Source organism: Tigriopus californicus, chromosome 10, assembly GCF_007210705.1.
Source record: "Tigriopus californicus strain San Diego chromosome 10, Tcal_SD_v2.1, whole genome shotgun sequence".
NCBI lineage: Eukaryota > Metazoa > Arthropoda > Copepoda > Harpacticoida > Harpacticidae > Tigriopus > Tigriopus californicus.
Window position 1 is genome coordinate 2,461,080 of NC_081449.1, and position 10,228 is coordinate 2,471,307.

The following is a 10,228-nucleotide window of genomic DNA, read 5'->3' on the forward strand; positions in this document are numbered from 1 at the left end:
GGCAAACAGAAAGAGAATCTGCCCCAATCCTGACTTCGTTTGGGCCAAAGTCAACGATGAGTTCGTCGTCTTCCCGTCTTTAAGGGGTCGATGAAGAAAAAGATGAAAACACTCGCTGGCCTTTTTGGTCTTGCTGGCCTTTCTAGCGCCTAACGCGTCTTGTCTCCAATGAAGCACCTGACCGTCGCGCCTTGTACAAACTCCTGCACTCCCCTCTGATGTAGCTTACTACTAGTTTTACGTACTACATATTCCCGTGCTCCTATTCAAATCGAGTTAGGGAAGAGAAAAAAAAGCAATTTTTCTTGTGTGTGTGTGTGTGTGAGACGGTGTGTGTGCTCAACTCTTTCAATGTTGAATGAAGAGAGTATGAAGTTTGGGCAAAGTTTGCCCAAGTTGGTGGGTAGTGTCTTGTTCCTGGAACGAACATGTCGAACCTCATCTCACCCCGTTTAAAAATAATTCAAATAAGGTAAGATCCCCTTGTTTCAAAATGAATTCTTCCCCGGAGAGAGAAAACAAGCCAATCTGGAGCTTTGACCCCTGGCCGATTGAGACGTTGAAGAGGGCAAATGGTACTTATACTTCATACATAGAGCCAAAGACGTTGCCATTCGTCCATTTTATTTTCAGTTTGGAAGATTTGTGTTGTTAAGATATCTTTTGTCCCATTTTTCTCAAGCTCTTCAAGGGTGTTTCAAAATCAATCATGCATGCTCAATGTGACAAGCAATGTTCAAAAAAGATCTCCATGGAAGATCAGGAAGTCAAATCAAAGGCCATCCTGAAATGCGAGCAATAAGTGTGCCACCTTTTGTCTCGGATCGTTATTGATGTGAGCAAGTGAGGCATGAACTATTAATCTCCCCCAATGCCTTGGTCCAACACTCCCAGCTACCAAGGCATACGCACATACCAAAGTTGTCTCCTACTCTTTATTACTAGATTAACACACTAGAAGAGAAGCTCTCCCAAGAGAATGACGTCCCCACGTCTGTCGTATCAGACGTCGGTGGACCGAACTTGTCCCTACGGGTTCTCGCCTCAAATCGGATGGGATTCACATTGCCGAAACTGCCTTCGCTCAACCACGGATCATTCGTCTTCGGGAAGACTCTCTCGCTGTCTCTGGCAATTGGATTTCTAAATTGAAAAATCCCGCCCCTCATAAGCCTTTAATCTGAGTCAGAAGCTCTACATTGGTACTTGGGTTCTCTTAGCTACATTGTTCAATTTCAGTACTGATTTTGGCTCTTTGATGGAGGAAATTTTGACCAGTCTTTTGGGTAGGTTCAAAGGCTTTAAAAAGGATTGGGCTATTTGCAAGAATTTCATGATTATCATCATCTCTTTTCATTCTTAAAATGTATCTTTTTAAACAAAGGCAAGGAAACGTAACATGGACCCATAAATGATTTACGTGTACCAACGAGCGCATCTTTTTTTCAAACTCCGGTTCCCATAGAGCATCAGGCAAGCCATCCAAAACAGAAAAGATGGAAGGCTGGAGACGATGTTGTAGCTTGAACAAAAGTGGTCCTTAAGCCAGAAGTACAACAGTAATTCCGGTGCTCAAGGTTGTCAAAGGATGAGATGCTCAAGGTCCCAATGGGCCGTGAACTTGAAGAAATAATCCTTTTGTAATGAGGCTCGCCCCTACGTGGAACCAGCAGGCAGCTTCAATCTGTCTTTGAGAGAGAACGGCATGAATATTTTGTTCCCGTTCCATAGGGGGTCTTGGAACACGGAGTCTCGAGACTCACGTTTCATTGTACTAACGAACGGATGTAAGTCCACTCAAGTTGGCTACCTAAACCATCGAACAATGATGGAACAGCCTTTGTTCCCTTTGAAGAACTTCAGTATGCGAGAATGAGCATTATTAGCCCCTAATTGATCACGAGAACTGTTCTTTTGTACTCATACTCGACCCTCTCAAGCAAGCATGCAAGCAAGCAAGCGTCAGGGTGCCGGGCCTAAAACCACTAAAAATGCAGAATGCAAACAAGTGAACCACTTGTCAGAGACTCCTCATTCCGGGCATCTTCAGGGCAGAGTGGTCCAAATCTATGACAGTCTCAAACGACCTTCCTCGTCCCGTCTGTCTTCGCCGCCAATCTCCAATGTGACTTGTCGTGATTACTACGGGCCACCCGGATCTTCACACTACACCCGACCCTCAGGGACTTCCCGTTACTTGGGACGATACGATACTGGAGCCCGGTCCTCGTGGACCACCTCTTCCACCACGTCACCCAATGCCTCGAGAGAAAGTAGCTTGGCCCCGGCTGTCAATGGCGTGGCCTCCCGGTGCAAAGCTGGGGATCGAGACTCGTCATTACGGTTAGTAGTTGAATGTTCCAAGGGAACAATTGGACCCAATCAGATTACGCCCTGTGTTCTTACAGATCCGTCTCGCCTTCTTATCGAGCGAATCCTTTGGCTTCTTCATCGTCTTCATCCATAAATGGAAGGCCGAGTGTGTCCAGTGCAGTGCTTGATTATTCATATCGTCGAAACCGAGATATCGCTGACATGAAGAGGGACTACTCGGTGAGAACAAGGGAATAGCATGAATGCATACGTACTACAACTATTCGGTGGTCACTAAGGAAGCATTTCCTCGACTTGTTAACGACTTTGACGCACATTGCACAGAGACAGAATGACATTCCTCCGATTTGTCAATGACATCTCCGGTCAGAGAGTAGATACTACACACTTTACATGTGCGGTCGTACGTATACTTAGCGTGTGATGAAGCTCAGTCCAAAAGTTGAGTAGTCCTTGGCCAAAGGCAAGATATCCGTGTCCTTTTTTCCTGGCATTCTGCCATGCTATGCTTCCTTCTCCCATCTGGCTTTTTCCCCTATGGAGCGATGCATTTCATATCATCTTCATATTCAGTATGGACGATGAAACAATGAACACTTCATAAAAGGCACGAGTGGGCGTGCAACCCGTCGTGTGCGTATACGTGTACATAAGACCGACAAACAAAAAATGGAAATACTGTCTATGCCTTTCTATATTTGTACTGAATATCAATTTACCAAAAACACAGGGCCTCTGTCTTGCTGCATCGTAATCAAAAGTACGATTTCGAAATGAAGTTCAATTATTTTGTTCCTTTTTTAGCTAGTAGGAGAGGCTTATATTTTCGTTGCTCAAAACTCCTTTTTTTTTACTTTTTCTTGCCTAGCTTTGAAGTTTTATTAACCAAGCAATCATGCGATTGATATAAATTACTTCGCAGCTAATTCTGTACCCATAAGTAATCAATCCTAAATGTGTTGTCAATTTCAAAAGAGTGTATTTATCCGTATCAACATTTCATTTCAAGAAAATAATTCCAACAGAATGAATAGTATCAGACATGTTCCAGAAGGAATTGTAACGGTAATGAGCTCCTTTTTCATCGGTACCTCTAAATCCATGACCGTGACTAAAATGAAAACAAAACACAAAAACTCTCAACAAGAATTGAACGGAAACAAACCAGGTCAAGGACGAAACAAAATTTATAGAAGCAAACCGTTGGGTTATCAAAATCCAACTTGAGCTCTCTTTTAGTATTGAAATAGAGAAACCGAGTCCTAAAAGTAGGCACTTATTATTTTACATGAAATTAAGGAGAATAATTGTCTATGTTTGATTTGATGTTTCCACATCCCAGTATTTTGAATCCATATTATAGCGTACAACCTTTGACGTCAAAATAAAAATTCATTGCTTTGCGACTCCACAGTACAATGTCGCCAGGTCCTCCTTACCCCCCAAAAGACGATAACTAATATTGCGAAGCAAGATGTGAAGTGCACTCAAGAGGTTACATATCCATTATTAAACTGATAAGAGTGGCTTAGGATCTAGAAATTATCGGATCTTTTGCTTACGACAGCAATTTCTTTCTTAGTGAGCCGTGAAAATGGCAGAGGTTCTTCTCGATGAGCGATAGTGTCAGTTCAAGTTTCCTCCTTTGCGTTGGGTCAGCAAATCTGTGCTCGGATTTACTGTGGGACTCCATTAATGGAGCGACGTTCCCTCTTGATCTGCTTATCCATTTCGAATTTGGAGTTTCAGACCCCCTACGGCCAATCGAGCATCACCACCAGCTCCAAATATGTGGCCACATCCTCGATTAGGCCCACATCTCCGAACTTTGTCGGGAGCTACTCCTCGAGATCCACACCTGTGAGTCCAAGAGCATCTCGGACCGTTTCTCCAACGAGAGCAACGCCCTCATCCAGGTACTCAATTGAATACACTGGAACAATGGCAATTCAGAATTATTGAGATAATAATGGATCCACAGGGTGGCCGGGAAAGACGGCAATTTCGCCTTTATCACTGAAAAACGAATAGAACTAACATGCAAATCAAAATATCATACATAAATACTCGATGGCCATTTGCCAAGGCTTTCTAAAAGCAAGTTTTACTCATTTTCCGTTGTTAAAGAGAAATGTACAGCAATCAAGTTGAGCGAGTATAATCATGAACCACTAGAGTATGGACGGGAGGGCTTGGCTCGAGAATTGGCATTTCAGAAATTAGTAAACATATTGCGTTCTGTTTCATGTGAGACAGGCTACAACATACATTATTTCAATCTTGACCTCAATAAAACGACGGCATTAAAAGTTATCCCATTTCATAGCTTAGTATATAGGAGGGAAGAGAGTGAATGCGCTAGGGAATGTAACGTCTTTCCTCGCTTCCAAAGTGTTAATTATATATCCTAACCTCCCCGTTCATATTCCAGTGGTTCATTTTATAACGTAGCCTGCTGACTTCTTGTCTCAATTGGGATAGAGAGCTCCTTGAAGTCTAGAAGGCCGTGGCAGTTGCAAATGAAGGCCAATATCCAGCACCATGACTAGATCTCGAAAGAACGTTAAAACAATCAACCTCCAAATATAACTCAATTATATTCGATTTCAATTTTTGGCCAATTTGGGGATAACTAATTTCCTGTTTAATTTTCTGACCAAGAAAACAGAGGAAACATTGAGCATGACAAAGGCAAGGTAAGTTTTGAGAAGTTAGAATGTCGGATATTAAATACAAATAAATTAGAGATCCGTCTTTAATGAAAATAATAATTTGAAATAATTATGAGAAAAAAAAATCGCTGCTTTACAATTATTCCAAGTTTGAGTGTAATCATCAATGAAGTATCGCTCCATAACCTGGATATGTGATCAAAATTACGAAAATGTCAAATACATCCCATTACATGAACTACTCATATTCTACCCTTCTTCCAAACATTTCCCTTTAGTACGGACTATTATTCATGCCGTCCAACATCATCCTATTTATACACCAAATCCTACGATGGATACGGCAATCCGTCCAGTAGTTCCGATATCTACTACTCTCTGCCCAGGCCAACCAAGCGGCGGACCACTTACACGAGCTCTAGCTATGGATCCCCGTCCTACACCCCTTTATCGTCCACCACGCCCACCAGGAACTTTCAATACAGCAGTCCAGTTGCCTCTAGGGAGTTGTCCCCCGTTTCCAACATATCACCCACGCCCTCTGTGTCAGCGGGTATCATTTCCGGATACAGACGACTCACGGGCAAAACTTCCCCAGCATCCAAAGAATCAACTGATTATGAGGTTGGAAACTCGGAACATCTCAGTAGGAATGCGTGGTAAAGCAGCGCTAACTAATACTCGTTTTCCCCATTATTTAAAGGCTAAGTCTTTCAAGTCTTCATCTTGATTTTAGGAGCAGATTGGGAACGGAATCTCCAGCTTCAACTAGTCCAATGCCGACGGGAGCCAGCAGTGCTGCCGATTCCGAGTAAGATGGCACTTTTCAAAAGTCCCTCTTGGTGCAAAATGATCGAGTAAACTCCTTTTTCATTCATTTTTAGGGACGCATCAAAGTCATTGAGAGGCTCGTATTACTTATCCCGTAGTTCGGCCAGATATGGCGCTCAATCCGATGTGAGAAAAGATGAGACCGTGAAGAAAGCTCTCCGTCCCTTGTCAATCGGGAACCCGGATCATGATCATGAAAATGCTGCAGAAACCATAGTCAATCCAATGAGCGAGATCACCTCGGTCAAATTGGATGGCACGATGAGTGTCCCAAACAAGGGTCTGATCCCATTGAATCACTTTGCTACCCCGGAATACTTATCAGGTCAGCAAGATTCCCCAGTTCCGGAGGATCAAGGTGCTTTCCTCTTGAAAGCGGACGAGGTGAAATCCGAACCTCAGGTTGAACCCAAGGTTGATTCATCACCAGAGGAGAATGAGCTCATCCCCTTCCAAGGCATCCAGGAGCGGCTGAAGGCCCGACGATCCAGTCAGATCGCCGATGAGGTTAACGATATCCCAGAGGAGCCGATAAAGATCCGAGCTCCCAAGTTGCTTTCCCCCACCATGTCAGCAGATTCCGGGGTCCACTCTGAGGCGATGTCGCCACCGATCTCTCGAAAAACGAGTCAAAATGGCCATGAGACCGGGAACATAACGCCCACCGAGGCCTGTGATAAACTCTTTGCCTCGCAAGCCAAGATCGAGGAACTTCAAGGCAGTCTGCCCAGGTCGTACAAGAACAAAAGGCCGAAGCGACCGAAGGCCGTGGAGCTCCAAAATGCCTCTGCCGACGAACTTGAAGCCATGCTCAAAGGCCTCAAAGGGAAATCGCCTCTCGAACGCATTCACGAGTACGTCAAAGAGTTGAATACAGTTCTCCAAGACTAATCCGTACACAAAATCGAGCATAAGTGAGTGTGAGCTTGATTTGTCTTCTAGTTTACGTGTGTGAAGCAGTTCATGAAGCAATTCATTCGCCTCGAATGATCATCCATCGAATGAGATGCATTCGCTCATGTTCACACTCCGTTTGTTGTGTCCAATTTCAGCTTTTCACATTCCAATTCCGACCTTTCCTGCTTGTCCTTGGCTAATTCGTTGGCCGAGAGTCAGAAGGAGATCTATTTGAGTCGCCAGAAGAAGCAAGAGGCCAAGGAGTTGTTCTTTTTTCCCAAATCGCGTCCATTCAAATCCGACCCCGTTATCACCAGAGAAACCAATGAGGTAAACCCTCAAATGTCTTCCCCTTCATAAACATATCAATTGTGTACGTTGTTCCTCCCGCGTAGTTGCTGCAACGGCAAGATGTGATCCTTGAAGGTCTGAAATTGGAGACCGAGGAATTGCAAGCTCAAATTCGCCAATTGGAAGATCAGCTCGATGACACTCAAAGCCAAGTGATCGACGACCTTCAATGCCAAATCCGAGACTTGGCACAACGCCTAGCCAACACCCAGACCAACTGTCAACACCTCGAGGGCACCAATGCCAACCTGAAATCCGAGATCCAAAACCTGGAGAACGAGCTCTTAGAGGTTTGATCCAGTTTTGACTAATTATAGGCCTCGCTTAAAACGCAGTTCCTGTCACTCTGGAATGATCCATTGCGTTTGTTCCAATCCCCATTGTTCAGAGTGCAAAAACAAGAGCTTGGGTGGAATTGAATTCAAATGCTTTTCGTGTCCTTCCTAGGCCCAGGATCATTTCAACGAAAAGGATTATAAGGAGTGGAAGAGATTGAGGAAAGACCTGGGGGCCATGGCCAAATCCTGTCGGAATTTCCAACTCAAGCTTCGGCGGTCCCAAATGAAGAGTAATGAATTGCGAGTCGTCAACAAAGAATTGAGTTCCAATGTGGCCCACCAAGAGCAGACCATCCATTTGTTCCGAACAGGAATCTTGTGGGGTTCCGTTTTGCTTCTAGGTTATCATGTCTGGAATAGATGGCGATGAGAAATGTACTACCTATTCCTGTGCCCCAACATTGCTCACATAGAAAAATAAATAGAATTCTAGATTTCTCCCGGCCTTCTGATTTGATTACCATACATTTTCAATTCTTTCACGGGGGCTCATGTTCATATTTGGGCCTTCTCTCAACTAAATTTGAAGATTTGCCATGCCAAACATCTAGTCACCCTCATACTTACCTACTTCCCATTAAGACACCATGGTACCAGTTTGAACATACTATACCCGATAAGAGCTAAAAAAAAAAGTAGGTCAAATCGAATCAAATGCCCTTGAATGTAATTCACTCTTTCTTAAAGTCGATCGTGATGAATTCCATAAGTGGTGTTATTCCTTTCCCGCTTGTGGCCATATTCATGATGCATAAGCAAACACACGCCTATCAGTAAGTCAATCGTGTGGCGTACCAATATTACTTTTTCTCTTTATTGGAACACGAAAGCCGGTTTGGACCCACCAATTAGATTCAGAAGGCGTTTGTTTTATTCCATGCCTGCCATGCTTTTTCATCAGTGCATTTTCCAATTCTGATCCTTGAATGGTGCGGAGGAACAACCGACCGGAGCCTGGGAACCGTTCTACTTATTATTCCTTTGATGGCTGAAATGTTCCATGATTTGGAACGAGCATTTCTTTGCTTCACTGAAAAGACGCTTCAACGTGTAAACGTTGCCGCCCGTGGAACTGGAAATGAATTGAGAAATGACTCTGCGGGATGACATAGGTAAATTAAAGTTCTTTGATTCCCCGCCACATGTCAGAAACAATGATACAGCGGAATGCCACCTACACTGCTAAAATTGGACCGAAAGCAAGAACATAAGCGAGAAAAAAAGTTACTTTTATTCCATATGTTTAATGAAGATTCGTTTTGGTCTTTCCCACGAGTATTCGTCGCTGGTTTGGCTGCGATAATCCGGATTTAGAAGGTGATTTGTAGGCCCATTTGATGGAAGGCATGAAGGACGATGGTGAAGGGCACAAAATTGGAACAGCCCTTGGAACGAAGAAGAGAGAGCGAATTAGGACCACCAAATTCCCCCTCCCCTTCCTCTGCTTCGGGTAAGGCACTTAAATGGGGTGTGACCAAGGGGGGCGGAGTCCTAGTGGTGGCAAGACGTACCAAAGGGGGTGGGCGTGATCGGTCTGGAGAAGGGGATTGGACCCGCCTCCCCAACCGAGTGGTAGGAAAGCCAGCGCCAAACAGGAAAGGCTCAAGGGTTGTGCTCGAGGATTCAATAAATGGAGTCGAGGGTGTGGTGGGGATTTGGGTAGGATTTTTTGTGGTCACGAGAGGGTCAGGTATTTCTCTTAAGGGCGTGGCTCCCTGAAATGTAATAAAGGAAACCGGGGAGTGGCATTTCAATTCGGGTAGGAGGGGCAACAGAGAAAGTTGAATATGTGCAAGTGCGTCTCCCTTCAAGAAGGGTTCCTTGCTCCAATTGGCACCTGATTCTGAGGCATATAAGTTTGACAGTGTGAAGGCAAGGCACATTGAAATTTTCCAGACAAGATAAGAGAGCTTGATAAATAGAAAAAAAAATAAGTCATCAATTTACTAGCAAGGTTCGTCAAGTACAAAATTCAATTCCAAAAGTAGTTCTATTTCTCCCCAACTCTAGTGACTTTCTGCTCTATTTTTTGCCACTGAATCGATTTGCATTAGACGCCATTTGTAAGAATCTTGCCACCCTTTGATGCACTTGAACTGGGATATTGTCCAAGTAGTCAACTAGGATCTTGCACTTAAAGATATAGATACTTGTGTATTACCACCTCCTTTAAATTTGATTGAATACTTCTCATGAATGGAAATGGCCATCAAATTAACCTGCCGATGAATGAGGACGCTAATTCGAAAAGTAGCGCAACTTCCTAGTCTGTGAGAGGTCAATAGAAAACGTCATTGAATAAAAGTTGAAATTAAGAACATTTGTTATTGATCACTCTTGCCACTAGTATTTCAAGTCATTGTGGTTATATGTAATAACTAATGAGATTAATATCAACGCAATTGACGCCGTTTTGGAATCAACCAACAACTTCATGAAAAAGAAAGCTCTTGCTAATTGGCTTTCAATGATTGAAAGATGGAAACCATATCTTTTAACTGTTCAAATATTCCAATTTCTATTCTCAAAAGTAAAATCAAATCCCGCAATGGTGTCTATCATGGCATTGAGTACTCTAAAATAATAAGTATCCATGCGTTTGGCCGAGTAAAAAAGAAGTCATGCCTAGTCAGCCATATCGGGGATGATCTCGGTCCCAAGGTCTCATGGAAATAAACGGACCAAGTTGGTTCCAACTTTTGCTTTTANGCACAAAGCAAAGGCGTTCAGAAATTCCTGGGATATCACCCAAAATTGCGTTCAATTCATTGACTGAGGCATAGATTTCTAGACACTGGATGTCGG

At 43.5% G+C, this 10,228-nt stretch overlaps 2 protein-coding genes across 2 annotated transcripts in view; one reads left to right on the forward strand and one right to left on the reverse strand.

Moving 5' to 3' along the window:
- The first annotated feature begins 266 nt into the window (after nucleotides 1-266).
- On the forward strand, nucleotides 267-7,860 carry LOC131889709 (uncharacterized). Its single transcript, XM_059238873.1, has 11 exons — nucleotides 267-472; nucleotides 946-1,107; nucleotides 2,050-2,343; nucleotides 2,409-2,553; nucleotides 4,084-4,250; nucleotides 5,285-5,665; nucleotides 5,743-5,817; nucleotides 5,891-6,691; nucleotides 6,890-7,064; nucleotides 7,130-7,375; nucleotides 7,533-7,860. The coding sequence occupies exons 2-11, from the start codon at nucleotides 980-982 to the stop codon at nucleotides 7,791-7,793; spliced, it is 2,673 nt and encodes an 890-aa protein (XP_059094856.1). The 5' UTR covers nucleotides 267-472; nucleotides 946-979; the 3' UTR covers nucleotides 7,794-7,860.
- Nucleotides 7,861-8,631: 771 nt separating this feature from the next.
- LOC131889713 (uncharacterized) overlaps nucleotides 8,632-10,228 on the reverse strand; it is a gene marked incomplete at its 5' end in the record, with an annotated part of 2,486 nt that continues 889 nt past the window's right edge. Inside the window, 1 exon segment of the mRNA XM_059238880.1 lies at nucleotides 8,632-9,138. Coding sequence (XP_059094863.1) covers nucleotides 8,734-9,138 — 405 coding nt within the window. The 3' untranslated portion in view covers nucleotides 8,632-8,733.

Excerpts from the sequence above, each read along its gene's own strand:
- LOC131889709 (XM_059238873.1), top strand. The coding sequence starts at position 980 with ATGACGTCCCCACGTCTGTCGTATCAGACGTCGGTGGACCGAACTTGT. Across the intron at positions 5,818-5,890 it reads AGCAGTGCTGCCGATTCCGA|GGACGCATCAAAGTCATTGA; the intron begins GTAAGATGGCAC and ends ATTCATTTTTAG. Across the intron at positions 7,376-7,532 it reads TGGAGAACGAGCTCTTAGAG|GCCCAGGATCATTTCAACGA; the intron begins GTTTGATCCAGT and ends TGTCCTTCCTAG.